The sequence below is a fragment of the Python bivittatus genome, unplaced genomic scaffold, assembly GCF_059951505.1.
Source record: "Python bivittatus isolate LINGU-HERP-01145 unplaced genomic scaffold, Pbiv_v1 ctg000020_np1212, whole genome shotgun sequence".
Classification (NCBI taxonomy): domain Eukaryota; kingdom Metazoa; phylum Chordata; class Lepidosauria; order Squamata; family Pythonidae; genus Python; species Python bivittatus.
This window is the reverse complement of record NW_028277030.1, coordinates 10,462,802-10,478,906: the sequence shown is the minus strand read 5'-3', so window position 1 is coordinate 10,478,906 and position 16,105 is coordinate 10,462,802. Positions and strand designations below refer to the sequence as shown.

Sequence of the window (16,105 nt, the reverse complement as noted above, 5' to 3'; positions counted from 1 at the left end):
TTTAAAGAACAAAAAGCAGTGTATGGCTCCCTGTAGGATGTATTAGAAGAAAGAATGGTTTGCAAGTATGCAACATTATGGAGAAGTATAGTAAATGGTGTTGATGTAAATTAAATGTAACTATGTTTTCTTTTCTTTTTCTTACTGCATGCCTCAATTTCTTTGCCTTAATATTTCTTACTTACTTCCTGTGCTTTGTGTAATCTTACCTATCACAAAGGGAATAGTGTGATGGGTATGTATTATATAGGTCCAAATTTGCCTCTGCTTCTTGGAACTGCCCAGGCTTTTGACATTTCAAATAACTCTAATTAACATCTCAAATGTCAGTGAGACCATTTTTGTGTAAAGGCTCAGAAACAAGCCTTAGATGGTTGGCATGTAGAAATGTTTAGAGCAGCCTTTCCCAACATGGGGGCTTTCAGAGTTTCAACATCTATAATCCAAACCTTGTACGTTCCAACAGAAGAGAATATGTGTAGCGCAGGGTTGAACTGTGGAGTCCTTGGTGTTCTCTGAGCTTGGCTGTTTGCTTGCAGACGTTTCATTATCCATTTCATTATCATGATGTTATCTAGTCGGGTAACTAAGAAAGTAGTTAAAAGGGGTTTTCCTCCCCCACCCCTTCCTTTCATATATTCAATCACTCTTTGATTGGCGTTATCATTTCCTACTAAAAACTCAATTATATTGGAAAAACACTCAGCACCTGGAACAATGAAGGCTGTAGAATTCTATTTTAAAGATCACTTGTCTTATTCTGTTGCCCAGAAAAAGTTAGGTTATATCACTGGCCCTGGGCCAGTGTATTCACCATATAGTTTTCCCCACCCATCCCTTTTTTTCAGCTCTTCCTTAAGAGTAATCTCAGCATCATTTTCTGCATCCAACTTTGAGCTAATCACAAAAGATCCTAAGAGTGTGATTAGCAGTCGTGTCATTTAAAAACAAATAAGTAACTAAATGCCTGAACACAGAGGGGTAGCATCATTCACATTACATCTCATGGAGAAGTGAGGTTTAAACCTTTCTTTCAGGCCACTATTTGAATAAAAATCACATACCCACCCATGCATCAATTATCATTAGGAGAAGGATTCCTATTGGTGCTCATCATATTTTTTTTTCACGCTAATTCATATTGCATCTACCACATACATTTGAAAGGAGGACAACCCTGAATGTAATATAAACCTTCCCCACAAAAAAAGAAAGAAAGAAAGAAAGAAAGAAAGAAAGAAAGAAAGAAAGAAAGAAAGAAAGAAAGAAAGAAAGAAAAAGAAAAGGAAGGAAGGAAGGAAGGAAGGAAGGAAGGAAGGAAGGAAGGAAGGAAGGAAGGAAGGAAGGAAGGTCAATTTCCTGCACAACACCCAGTTTCCCCATTTTGTCAAACTACGGTGGCCAAGGACAGCAGAAATCCATCCTGTAACAAATGTGAATGTGTATTACTTGCATATGTGGGTGCATATGAATAGATAGATTTGTGTGTGTTGTGTGTGTATGTATACATGGACACACACACGCATACATTCTGATCAGAATCTACCCTGCAAAAAAAAGCAGAGCCAGAACAACAACAAAAAAAAGAATGACAGATTAAAATTATTTTCTATAAGGCCCTGCATTTGTAGGATTAATTGACTGCCCACCTGCATCTATACATATAAATCATTCTTTCTCATATTGACATACAAACACACATGCACACACACAAAACACACAGGAGGAAGGGAAAGAAAGACAAATCTGGGGGAAAAAACCTGGATGGAAATCAGGGACAGGGAAGAGGTAAATTGACAAGACAGGAGAAGAAAGGCCACTGAGGCCTGAATCTAAAAGGATTCAAGGTCCTTAAAGCAGGGGGGAATGAGCCTCTCCCTTCCCAGTTCTGCTGATGGCCTCTCATCTTCAAAGGTCCCCATGGTTTCTGCAATGGGGAAAGCTTTGTGTGTATACATGAGCTTTTAGTTCTTTGTGGGTTATCTAGAGAGAGGGCTAGACCACTCTCCATTTGAGGAGGAGAATTGTCTGCAGTAAGCTGGACAGGGAAAGAAGCCACCCCCATTGTTTCTGCCTCTCCTTCATGTTTTACTAGTATTCTCAGTGATACAGAAGGGATCTTTCTCATTCAGCAGCATCATCTCCTTTTTAATAAAAGCCATGTTCGGTCAATTTACATCAAAGGCCCTTGTGAATCAGTCCTGGATCATTTGTCTTCCCCAAGTACAGCACAACTGTCTGCAGCAGGAACTCTTCCTGTGTTAAGGATGACTTTACAAAGGGGAGGGGCTGCTCAACTTAGCAAATGTATTGTCAATACAGGGCTAATGATTGCCTCTATTCTACAAAGGTAAGATTCCCCATGTAAGTGAGGGGAGGGGAGAGTGAGCCCAAAGCAAGGTTTTTTATATTGGTCCGCACATGGAAGAGCCCCCCAAGAGATTCAGTGGGCACCCCCACCCTGACAACTTTCCAGGGCTGTGAAAACCAAACTCTTCCAGAGGGCCTTTGAAGATTCATTCATAACTGTTGTGGCTATTGAGTTTGGGATTGGTGCCAATGATGATTCATTGCTTTATTGATATTTTAATATTGGTGTTCTGTTGCTTTATATTTTTTTGAAGCTTGATTATACATTTCATTGCTTAATCAATTAATTAATGTGATTTTAAGGTGAAAAGATCTCATCTTTCTTTCAAGTAAATGTGTAGATAGAACCTGAATTCACACTGAGTGCTAGGAATCTCTCCTTGTAATCGTCACTTGAGAAGATCTAGCACAGTGTAGGGGTTAATATGTTGGACTACAATGGAGAAACCCAGATTCATATCCAGACATAGAAGATCACTGTGTGACTTTGGGACAGTCATTGTCTCTCAACCTAATCCACCTCATAGGATAGGGATACTGTAATTACGATAAAAGGGAGTCCCACATGTAAGCCACCTTAAGCTCCTGAAGAAAAGACTGAATCTAAATCTAATAATAACAAAAGCAACTTAAACATGCACACAAGCAGCAGGTAAATCAGTCAGTTTGGGCTACGAAAGTATCGTTTGAGCTATGATGTGTTCAGCTGATCTACAGAGCTCCAGATAGTCTGTTGCTCTGCAGTAAGACTTAGTAGCCACATATTTTGGGGGAGGGGAACCCACAAGTGTTTCTATGTACAGTTAAGGGCCAATGGACTATTTTTCTCAAGTTTTTCCTCACTTCTGTTTTATGTTTACAAAAGGATGTAACACAAATCTTTAGGTATCAAGCTATCACAGGATGTGGAATCAATCTCTTTAGACTCTAAAGATGATAATCCGATTGAACACTCTTGCAGTAGAATTGCAGAGTCTCAAAGCCTCAAGCTCCTTTCCCAGAACCCCTCTGGATCTTCACAATCTGGCCCCAGCTCCTGCTTTGAGGTAGCAGCTTGGTGGTTCCCACTGCCTCAGCTGGCATCCTCACTGTAACCCCAGTGTATGAGAGAGACAGAGGTCTCATAATCTGTGCTGCCTTTCTGGTGATCAAAAGGCAAAACATGAACAAGTTAAAATTATTTCTATATTGCAACCTCCCAAACTTGTTACTTAGGGTTATGCATTAGAATTATCACTCCTTCTTCCCCTTTTCTTTTGGGAGATAGCCCAATCTCAGTAGAGCTAAACAAAATCAAACTTTATTAAAACAAAAAAGAAAGATAAACTATAACATAGTTTTTAATTTTAAAAATTCAAAATGCAAACACCCAGTAGTGAATGAGAACAATCACAGTGCTATTCAGATTACAGATTAAAAAAGAAAATGCTCCAAGCAGTCCACAGGATGTTAGAGAAAGCTTCATTATAAATTATTACATATGAGAGAAAAAATTCTAAAGATAAGTTATTTCCTCACATATAACCTAAGAATGTGTGTAAAAGTCTGAAGTGCACACAATGTATTGAGGTTGTGCAAAGAAATGTTTAAAAAGCAGGAGACTTACACAACACAGAAAAAAAAATAATCTTAGTGCAGAATTCTAACAAGACTTGTTACTTATTTCTTCAGGACTAGAATTCCCTTGAAATAGATATTCCCTCTGCTTTGCTTACTTGGACATTCCTCAGATTTCTAACCAGTCCAAATTTTAATCAGAGGCTATACCTTTTCTCAGCCTCAACTCAGAGCTTATTCTTCCCTCTCTTCCTTCAAATCTGCCTTTATCTTCTTAAAAGTCTCAACTTTTCTGTCTCCAGCTAAAGAAAGGGTGGGATATCTCTTTGCATCTACAAGAATACCATTTGTGAAGTTGCAGATTCTAAGTCTGCAGTTTGCAGAAAACAATGCTTACCGGGAATATCTGAGTTCTACTGGCTGGTGAAGGAACTACATTTACAACATCTCTTCTTTGTAAGATTAACACTTGGGTGAGATGTGTGGAACTCAACTATGTTGCTATGTGTACAATGCCCCCCACCCCTCCGCAGATTCTTCCAGCAACCAAAATATTATCCAGCCTTATTTTAAGGGAGAGGTAGAAAGATATGTGGGGAAGGGGCGACCTGGTAAAATTAGGGAGTTTGAGAGATCTAGGAGGGGAGGGGAAAGTGGGAATCTGTTTCTGTCTCAGATTTTAATTTAAAAGAGAGAAAGGTTTCGGGGCTTTATCTCTATTTCAGATGGCCTTAATGGTGCCTTTGTGGCACCCAATTTCAAAGCAGCCCTAAATGCTTTTCCATTCTGTGCATAGTCATGCCAGTTTAAAATCAATCAAGTCATAGGATCTGTGATTTAGATTTCTTTAATGGAGTGACCAATATAATTATCAGTGCCAGGATGTCTGTAGGAGACAAAGTAAAATGATGAAAACAAAAAACAAAATTTTGATCCTACATTAAAATATTTTAGAAAACTATACCATTAACTGCAATCAGTGTAATACGCCACATTGTCTCACAGAAATCAGTGGCATTTTAAAGCGCTTTGGATGGGTGGAATATTTCTATGTGCACTCATCTCTTATCACAGTATTTATTTATTCCGCTATTTGATGTTGAGAAGGCAGCTGTCAGGCAGTACATTCAATCACGTCAGGCTCCAGGGGGTGAACAACACCGAGAAACCTTTGAAATGGCACTACCTGTCTGAAATGATTTCAGTAATTGAGACTTCTGCTCAGAAAAGCACTTTGGAAAATCATATTATACTCAGATTTTCAGCAAAAAGCACAATCTTTTTTGGAGGGAAGGAGGAAAAAGAGAGGACTCACTAGATCTGTCGGTGACTGTCAAATGATTTAAGCAGACCAGAAGGACCAGCCTTCTAAGATAATCTCCCTTGACAAACTCAGAGGTTAAAAAAAAATATATCTCAGTTTTCTCAAAGGCTGGGCAAAACACATACATGGATTCTTAAACATACATCAGACATATATCAGAATATGACATACTGTGTACTGCCTCTTTAAAATTACATATGCATAAAGATGCCACCTACTGAGGATAGACTTTAGATGCAGACACACAGACAGCCGGACTTCTGATCTTGCTCAGCACTAAAGAAGACGTGTGCTCTGCAGTTCCACTTCCAGGACCAGACAGCATTCTTCATTTCACCTTCCATGCGGTGTTTTTCAAGATGCTCCAATTATTCTGGGGATTACAGCGTATGAAGAAGTCAGAATTTGTCCTAAGCACAAGCTCTAGAACAGGTACCTTCTGATTTGCACTTTATTTTTTTGAATGGCTTTGTTTTTTGTGAGCAAAGTGATTTAACTATGGCATGTACAAGTTTCTATTTTGTTTTGATTGTTTCTTTGTTTACAGTCAAGGCATGCACTGATTTTGAGTTAGGATTTCTCTCTCTCTTTTTTTTTTCTGCCACAGAGAGAGAATAGTTTGAGACATCACTCTTCTCAGACATTGTAGTGATTGGTCTCTAGAAATTATTTACACTTTATTCCTAACTCTCTTTCCTTAGGATGGAATTGTAGGGAATACTTTGATATACAGGTAGTCCCCAGTTTAAGAACGAGTTCTGTTCCCAAGGTCTGTCCTTAAGTCAAATTTGTATGTAAGCCTGAACAGTATTGTTGTATAATACTGTATAACTAGTATTGTGTAATTATCTCGAACCATTATGTATTTAACTTGAATCATTGTGTATATAACTTGAATTTTGCTACAATAGGCTCCTTTTTTAACGATGGGTTGTCCGTAAACCAGGTGCTCTTAACCCGGGGACTACCTGTATTCAATGAAACTTAGTTCTGAATAAGTCTGATATAGATGGTGCTGTTGGACTTTTTTTCCCTTAAATTCCAGAAAAATAATTATGTTACTCAATGCCAACAAAAAAGTAAGAAATATTTGGCCTGGCAACAACCTAATGCCTCAAGAAGCCACTAACAAGCCTTCAATTTTTACTTTGTTCTTTAGACTGACTTAGATGAGAGGTTTTCCTTCCTCATTTGCACCTCTCTGTTGCACATGAAACATGATAAGCAACTGAATTTCCCCAGAGATGTTTCTTATGACAAAATCTAGTTGCGTATTGCCCTGAAAATCCCAATGCATTGTTAGGAAATGATGTTTGCTTATTTATTTAGTTGTTTGATTGTTTATCATGGAATTTATAGTCTGCTCCAATCTATGATGACTTATATTTGATCAGCATAAGCAGAATTATCTTGAATATCCAGATAAAATACCCGATACTACTTGACATCTCCACAATGCAAAATAAGTCCAACTGCTTTGCAGCATTTGGGGTCCAATTGCTCCACTGAGTTTTGGGTGGTTAAATAATTATACATAAAATATACAACCTGATCTTGGCAAATCTGAATATCAGTCTCCCTTCCAGTGATGGAAGCACAGGCATGAGACTACATGAGATTTTGTCACCTATGAAAGGAGATATGAAATTCCTCCCATTCTTTTCAACTCCTATTTCTTTTTCCTGGGGAAATTTACATGATTTCTAACCAGAACAAACAGATCAGATCAAAGACCTCCTTTTACCTGGAGCCCAGAAGAAGCAGCCATTGCACGGCTGTTTCATTGTAACCAACCCAGTTTGAGAGATAATGCTTTGCAAGTCATATTTTTGCAAAGCATTATTTGCTTTATACAAGAGGTAAGTGGCCCAGGTAAATGAACAACCTACGGGTCATAAGCAGAGTGGTGAAGTTTGAGATTCAGTTAGCTCTATGAGTCCATTTTATGGATTCAAGTCAATTGGTCCGATACAGGTGGCCCGATGTACATTTGGGAGACCCACTATTGAAAATGCTCCTTACTCATGAAAGTGGAAAGCCTGTCATGGGCAGGACTCAAATCAGGCATCAGAGAGTCTTACACAAAACTTTGGATAGCAGTTTATGATTTCTATAAACATGGCATCCCCAAGCACCTGGAGAATTTGGTTACCTTGTCCCTACAGGACAAAGACATTGCTTCCATTGCATAGTAAGACTCTCCAACATCCCTTTAACTTTGTTTGTTTAGTGTGATTTATTGAGTTATCTAAGCAAGCTCAGTGATGGAGTCTTTGAGGCTGAGGTAGTTTATTCATGTCAGAAATAAATAAATAAATCTGTTCTGTTGACTTCAACAAAAGGTTGAGCCATTAAAAGTGGTACTGGAAGTATCTACTTCCAAAATAAAATCCTTGCTGGCATGAAACCCATCACACTCAATTTAATTATTTGGGGAGCTAAAATGCAAGAGTGGCAGTTTTGTTTCTCTAGGAGCCCTTCACAGACTGCAAGAGGCTGAAGGAAAAGTCACTGGGATACACTCATTGGTATTTGATGTAATTTACGAGTTCCTCCTGAACATTCATTTTGATGTAGGCACTGGATATATGAGAGGCATACGTTACACAAGTCTAACTATTCCCTTCCCTCTCCTCACTGTTAATCTGTGAGTTCTGCCTTTTGTGAGGAAAATATTCTTACACAATACAACTACCTGAGATAGCCCCTTGTTTGGATATAAAAACTGACCTTGTTTGGCCTGAGAATAAAGAAGTGGGAAAGGATCTTAGAAAAAGATCTGTCCTTTCCAATCTGTGGCATGCCTAGAGATAAACTTAGGTGGAGAGGGTTGCATGTTGTCCCATTCGCTAAGTGAATTTACTTTTTCCCTGACTTGAAAGGTAAGCAATGATACAGCTGCTGTTGAAGATGTTGAGAACATGACTTACAGAACAGTGAGATTTCTCCCATCATGGTGAAAAGATAGAGTTCAATACAGCATCACTGAGGACAAGAGAGACAAGAACAACACCATGAAGCAGGAAGCACATCATCCCAATAATACACACCTGAATACCAACTTCGCTGCTATCTATAGCAACTATATCGGAGACTTCCCTGCTTACCAAAACTTCACCTTCCCTTTCAACTTCAGCTACGGTGATTATGATCTGCTCTTGGATGATGATGATGTGACAAAGACTCGCACTTTCTTTGCTGCCAAAATTGTCATTGGTGTGGCACTGGCTGGCATCATGTTGGTCTGCGGTATTGGCAACTTCATTTTCATTGCTGCTCTCGTCCGTTATAAGAAGCTGCGGAATCTCACCAATCTTCTCATTGCAAACCTGGCTATCTCAGACTTCATTGTGGCCATTGTTTGCTGTCCATTTGAGATGGACTACTATGTGGTGCGCCAGCTATCCTGGGAACATGGCCATATCCTCTGTGCCTCCATCAATTACTTGCGCACTGTCTCCCTCTACGTTTCAACTAATGCACTCTTGGCTATTGCTGTGGACAGGTAAGGGGATATTGGGAAACCGGAATTGACTATAGCCAAGAATTGCTATATCTAACGTACTTGAAATTAATTTCCCTATACCTCTTTTCTCTTTTAAAAAGTGTATGATTTATTGGACTTTGAAGCCTTCCTTCCATTTCAGAGCCCTTCATCATCATCTCACTGAAAGATAAATCATAGTTATCGTTTGGCATCAGAAGGAGAGAGTTATAATAAAACTGCTAGAAGGGAACATCTGACAGAGGTTGCTAGGTCTTGGCAGAGCTGTGTGCAGGATGAAAGTGGGACCATAGACCTGGCAATTAGCAGTTTACCACCACTATCACCCCAGGTTTGGACAGAGGTCTTCCTCTTACACATCTGCCTAGGATAGTCTATTCTGGCTTTCTAAGACTGATACCAATGGGTTTTCTAAGTTTACTCACTTCAGGAATTCCAGTGATCCTCTGTTACTACATTAATGATATGTGATGGCCTTCTGCTTTTTAGAAGTGGTTATGCAGAAGGGAGGAATTCTGTGGTTGCTGGAAATGGTTCTAAAGTAATAAGCTTTTTATTTTCAAAAGCCCAGATCTTTGTTTGTTTCACATGCTGGTATTATTGTCATTTGCAGAAGAAGGTAATTTGCAGACTTAAAGCGAAACATTTTTGAGAATTGTTTTTTGCTCCCAACTGACTACTATCCAGTAGAAATGAGATTTGCTTCTTCAGTTTTAGAACACTTAGACTGAAACAGCATCTTGAACGCATCTCAGATATAAATCAAAGTGCTATTGCTTTGTTTGCCCTAGTGGGGCCTGGCCATCAAGCCATTTACTGTATTTCAAATATTAGATTTTGAAATATCTTGAAGAATTTGAACAGTGTTCAAATATGGAACATAAGTGAGGCTGAAAGGAATATCTTTTCAGTATAATTATTAAGGAGGCTGCAAGGAAACACCAGTCATGAACAAAGATTGCCCAATTTTCCCTCCACAAGGGAATCAATTGTTTCAGGCAACAATCCTACATTAAAGCAATTATGTAAATATGCAGGCTTTTCTTTAAGATTTAAATAGAACCTTGAAGTAATTTATGGGATTCTTCTGCATTTGAAAATGGCAAAGTTTGGATAAAACAGGTGTACATGCTCTATTAGCAGCAACTCTTAGTGTCAATTAGATTCTTTTATGAAAACCGCTCTTGGTATCAGCCTCCCTTCAGATTACTAAACTACAGTCACCATCTCCTTAACCAGCACTGCCCTCTGGCATGCTGTATGTAGCTGGGGATAATGGGGATATAATCCAACTCATCTAGGGAGAGTGCCAAATTGTGGAAGGATTGCCCAGAGGATATCCTATAAAGAAAGCAATCCTTTCTGTTCAAGCATTATTATTTTTTTTGTACAGCAGCTTTTTCTTGGAAAGAGATAAGAGTGTTTATGACATCAGCCTTTGGTGGCCCTTGAAATAACATTCTGATAGCAAGTTTGGAATATAAATTCATACATTCTTCAGCATATCTGTTTTTATAGGCAATTATGTTTGTGATTTTTATGCAGTATGGACTGGTAAATCTGGAAGAATTGGAATTTGTCTTTCTCTTTTAAAATCTGGATCCACCCTAGAGATACCAACTTTATATTGAAATGATGTGATACACCAACATGATTTTCTAAATATTTACATTTTGAAAGGTGCCAGATTAATAGCAATGTGTAGGAAAACCTGTAGATCAGTGTATACTCCTCCATTCAAATAGTTTACTCTGTGATGTAGCAGAAATAATTTTATTACACAGATATGTTATACTACCTGTATCACCATCCGAGATGTTGGATCTGATGTACAAATAATAGGAACCACTTGCTCAGCAAAGGTTAAATAGAAAACATTGTGAGAGCAGTGAAATGGAAAATATTAGGCTACAGCAGAGAAGACTTGGTTACAAAGACAAGATCTGATCTTTTATTGTACAGCCTGACTTTGGAGAATGTCAGTGTAATGTAGAGAGAAAAGGAAGGACTTAAACTGATATTGGATCATTCTTTTCTAAGTTTCTGTGAATAGAAATTCATCCCAGTGAACAAAATTAGTTTTAAAAAATCTGAAGAAGAGGTTAGTACAACCTGATATTTCTTGACGAGCTAATAGAACTGTGTTGTGAACATTGACAAATACAGCAATTCCCTAGGGCTATGCAAAGCTTCAGTGGCTTCAGTCCAATAACCTAATTGAAGAAGATCTATGACCACCACCAACCCCCCTTCCACATGCACGCACACCACATATAAAAGATGAAGCAATTGTGTGGCCCTACATTACTTCACTTCGGACTCCTTCCCTAGCAATTCCAAATGGTAGAAGGCTATTAGAACTGCTGGTCAAGGTTCAAGGTGATACAAAGTGGCTCATCAAGGGGAGCCACATTCCCTCTGAACCTCAGTGAAGCAAACTGTATTTCTCCCCAGTGCAAATCCAGGGTGCTTCACACAGGACTATAACTTTCACACTCTGTCAGTCATCCGAAGGATACAGACTCAGGGTTTGCACATCACACTAAGCCATGGCACCATAAACACCCCATAGTGGCCTGATTCACACCTAGCATAAAGCCATAAACCACGTATTACAAGCATCAACATATGGATGCTTATGTCGTACACAGCCATAAAGTGCAATGGGATGTGGGAATAACCTTGAGAGACAGGAGGAAGAACCGCAGCCTAGACAGTGGTCTGATAAGAGAAATCTGAGTCCAAAGGAGGAATGGGGGTGGAGAAAGTATCTCAGAAGGGACCCTCCCTAGTTCTCTGGAACATAAAGGCAGGGGAGGGGGGAAGTGCTTTCAGACTTGCAAGATTCTGTTACTGTAACCTTATAATAAAAGTAATATCAATATTCATGATTTTGGTTTCCTGGTCTGGACTGACTTGAAGGGCTGACATAAAATGGCTTGTTTGGTATTAATTACCATGATTGGCCAACCACACTTGGGGCTACATCTATGGAATGTTTGTACCCATTACCAGTTTACCTGCATAGCAGTATATTTTGCTAAACCTTCAGGTAACAAATCATTATATATATAGTACAATCTAAGCCTGGATTGCTAACATTTAATAAGCAGGCCATTTCTTGCACTTCTTGCTTTACACCTTCTCATGCCTCACTTTCCACTTCCAGTGATAGCCCAGAATGCTCCCTTTGATTGTCTACCAAAAGACAACCCCAGTCTTGGTGACATTGGCTTCTTTTCCTCTTGAGGTTGTTTTTCTGATTAGGTGTACTGAGTATAGAGGACAGCCTCAAAGGGCAGAGGGAAGAATCGCTACCAAGGCAACACTCAGATAAACAAAGCTTGAGCCCAGCCCAAGAAAGTAGTTTACAAAAACACCGTAGACAGTGCCCTCCCCCCAAATCGCATGAAGCTAAAAGAAGGAGGAAGGGAAGCACATTCAGATTTGCAAGATTCTGTTACTATAGCAGTTCTAATAAAGGTAGCTTTAGGCCTACATGGGGTCTGTTTCTTAGTTTGGTCTACTTTATATGGTGACTCTCCCAGTTCCTGAGCGTTCTAGTCACCTTCTTTTTGCCAAAAGATTCTGACCCAGCAAGGGGCTTTAATGTGTTCTACATGCCACATTGCATTCTGGGGGATTTCCTTTTGGTTTAGTGGAATTTTCCTTTTTTTTTTTTAATAATGATTTTTATTTTAAAAAATTCTCAGGTATAAAAGTTAAACATAATGCAATATAAAGTGAAATTAAAGAAAAGAAAGAAAGGGAAAAAGTGAAGTGAGAAAGTGAGAAAAGTATAAGAGAGAAAATGCAAATAGAATCAAGAAAATAAAAATATATAAAGTAACAATCTTCTTAACAGCAGTTTCAAGCAAACAAATCTTCACACTTCCCTTTTTAAAATTACATATTTCCCTTCTTCCCATATCCAATCCTTTTTAAGTAGCAAATCCATAAATCACCAAATCATTTTTTTTCCCATTTTCAGCAAAAAGTCCATAAAAGGTTTCCAGTCTTTAATAAAAGTACTTGTTTGTCTTGTTTTTGATCAGACAGGTCAGTTTTGCCATTTCTGCTAATTCCATCATCTTCACCATCCATTCCTCCATTGTGAGTATTTCAGTGTTTTTCCCTCTTCGTGCATATAATAACCTTGCTCCAATCACCATATACAAAACCAATCTTCTGGAGGTCCTTTCTAATTGGCTATCCAAAAATCCCAATAGAATAAGTTCTGAATTCATTTGAATATTAATCTTTAAAATTCTCTGTATCAATGTATGTACTTGTATGCAATATTTTTTTGCTTTTGCACAAGTCCACCACCCATGGTAAAATGATCCTTCATGTTTTCCACATTTCCTTTTTTATATATATAATTTTTACTAAAGAATTTTTTACAAAGTTAAAATATATAGAAGTAATGTAGGAAAGGAAGAAAGATGAAGAAAAAAGTATTGAAAACAATAGAGAGCAAAGAAAAAGAGGGGGGGAAAGATACTTAAAGAAGTGACTTCCAGTCTTCTTTACAGCATACTTGATGCCATTTCCCCCCTTCAAGATTACAAAATATAATCTTCTCATGTACAGCCCTTTTTAATCAATAAATCCAGAAATCACCAGTTCATTTTTATCCATTTTCAGGGTTTCCATAAAGGGTTTCCAGTCTTTTATAAAAGTAGTTGCTGTTCCTTCCCTAATCAAACAAGTCTATTTAGCCATTTCCGCAAGTTCTACCATCTTTACAGTCCACTCTTCCATTGCGGGTATTTCTGTATTTTTCCATTATTGTGCATATAATAACCTTGCTACAGTTATCATGTATAAAACCAATTGTCCATGAGTCTTTTTTAATTGATTGTCCATTAGTCCTAGTAAAAAAGAATTCTGGTTTCATCTGAATATTAATTTTTAAAATTCTTGTGTATTTGAATCCAATATTTTTTTAACTTCTTCACAACTCCACCATGCATGGTAAAATGTCCCTCCATGCTTTTCACATTTCCAACAACAATTAGAAGTACCTTTATATATCTTAGATAATTTCTCTGGTGACATGTATGAATGGTACATCATTTTATAAAAATTCTCTTTTAAGTTATAAGACAATGTGAATTTCAGTCCTCTTAACCACTTTCTTTCCCATTGATATGTTTTTTTACATTTCCAACATTGGTTCGAAGTACCTTTATACATCTGAGATAATTTCTCTGGTGGTTTAGTGGAATTTTCCCACAAGACATCTAGTTCAGAAAAGATATTGAAAACCAACACCAACTTCTTGTCTTTGGCTAAGTCTTGGCACGTGACCATGTTCTGTTCCTGCTTGACTAAAAAAGTGTTTCTTGCAGAGGAGAATGAACTGGCCGTGTGTATCATACAGAGTGTGCCAGTTCTGCCTATCTGAGTAGCTGGCAACCATGCGATGGGCAGGCATAAGATGCTTTGACTGATTTAAAAGGCTCACATTTCAGGAAAGTGTTGGGGATGCTGTAGTAGGAGGCTGCCAATGAGATTAATCAAGGCTGTAAAGTATCTCCCTGGTTTTATATTATAAACAGCATGACAATGGCTGAAATAAACCCCACTTGGATGTGCTGTAAATAGTGCAGGCACCATGTATGATTGTGACCAGGGTCTGCAGGCTCATCCTGAAATCTGAAGAAATCACGGAAGAATGATCCCAAATTCCCCTGAACAAGTGATATCTTGCTAACATTTTTTTTCTGGAGTTATAATGCCCCTTCTTATGAATCTCTAGGGGTGCTTTATCATTTGATGCTATGCACTGCTACGTTAGTGGAAAGGGTCTTTTGATCAAATATTAGGGTAGCTTCTCCCAACTTGGTGGCCTTCAGGTGTGGATAAAGTATAGTTAGCCATACCCTCTACTGTCAAGAGATGGTGGGAGTAGTAGCCCAACAGATCTGGAGTGTGCCAAGTAGGGAAAGCTGTATTTGGAATCTACAGAGCCATGAGGATGATGGGAATTGTACTCCCCAGATGAAAAAAAAACTATATTAGGGTTTGAATGCAGGATAATGCATGTTTCCCAATCTTCCAATTAGGATTGGTAGCATTAAATCAATGTTACAATGTCTACAATTATATTTCTTAAACATTGGAATGGGAGCAGCTGTATGATACAGACCAATAAAACAAGTTGCCATTTCTGTTAATTACTGTAAGCTAGTTTGAAACAAACAAAACAAGTGGATCGTTTCTAATATAAATTTGGAAACTTCTGTATTTTGCAGGTACCTTGCCATTGTTCATCCACTGAAACCTCGGATGAATTACCAAACAGCAACCTGTCTAATTGCTTTGGTGTGGATTGTGTCCCTAATCATTGCAATACCATCAGCATATTTTGCAACTGAGACGGAACTATTCATGATCAAAAACCAAAAGAAGTTTTTCTGTGGACAGATTTGGCCAGTTGATCAGCAGATGTATTACAAATCCTATTTCCTTTTCATCTTTGGTGTTGAATTTGTTGGACCGGTTTTCACCATGACTCTCTGCTATGCCAGAATCTCACAGGAGCTTTGGTTTAAAACTGTGCCAGGCTTCCAGACAGAGCAGATCAGAAAAAGGCTTCGCTGCAGAAGAAAAACTGTGCTGGTGCTCATGTGCATTCTAACTGCCTATGTTCTCTGCTGGGCGCCCTTCTATGGCTTCACAGTTGTCCGCGACTTCTTCCCCACTGTCTTTGTGAAGGAAAAGCATTACCTGACAGCCTTCTACATAGTGGAGTGCATTGCCATGAGCAATAGCATGATAAACACCATGTGCTTTGTGACAGTCAAGAACAACACCATGAAATACTTCAAGAAGATTATGCTGCTTCGGTGGAGGTCCACCTACTATGGATCCAAAGCTAGTGTAGATATGGACATCAGAACCAGCGCAATGCCCGTCACTGAGGAGGTGGACTGCATTAGACTAAAATGAAATCTTGCCAGACATTGTCTCACAGCCAAGGTTCTATAGCCTCATTCACTCACTCCTTTTCTTTCTTTCCTTTTTTAATATGCCACAATTTACCAGGGAAGGTGCTGTCAAGCAGAGCACAGGCTGAACAAGGTCCATGAAATGCTCCAAAAAGCAGAACCCTAGGAGTCAGCCAGCTTTGCCACAGTCACTCCACTTGGTTGTGATTCAGTTTCTCTAGTGTGAAATTATATTTACACATAGACTGGAAATCAGGAAATGATAGAAAATGGGATAATTCCCAAATCTAAGCTTCTTTCTTGACACTTATCAAAATCCCTGTGGCTTCAGATCAGGACAGGGGCAAACAACGTACCAACTCACTGCATGTGTAAGACAGAGAAAGGCAAGGA

The 16,105-nt window shown here is 38.6% G+C and overlaps 1 protein-coding gene across 1 annotated transcript; it reads left to right on the top strand.

Moving 5' to 3' along the window:
- The first annotated feature begins 8,202 nt into the window (after window positions 1-8,202).
- On the top strand, window positions 8,203-15,713 carry PROKR1 (prokineticin receptor 1). The gene is made up of 2 exons (XM_025172085.2): window positions 8,203-8,756; window positions 15,017-15,713. Exons 1-2 carry the CDS (start codon window positions 8,266-8,268, stop codon window positions 15,711-15,713), a joined length of 1,188 nt encoding a protein of 395 aa, XP_025027853.1. The 5' UTR covers window positions 8,203-8,265.
- Window positions 15,714-16,105: the final 392 nt, after the last annotated feature.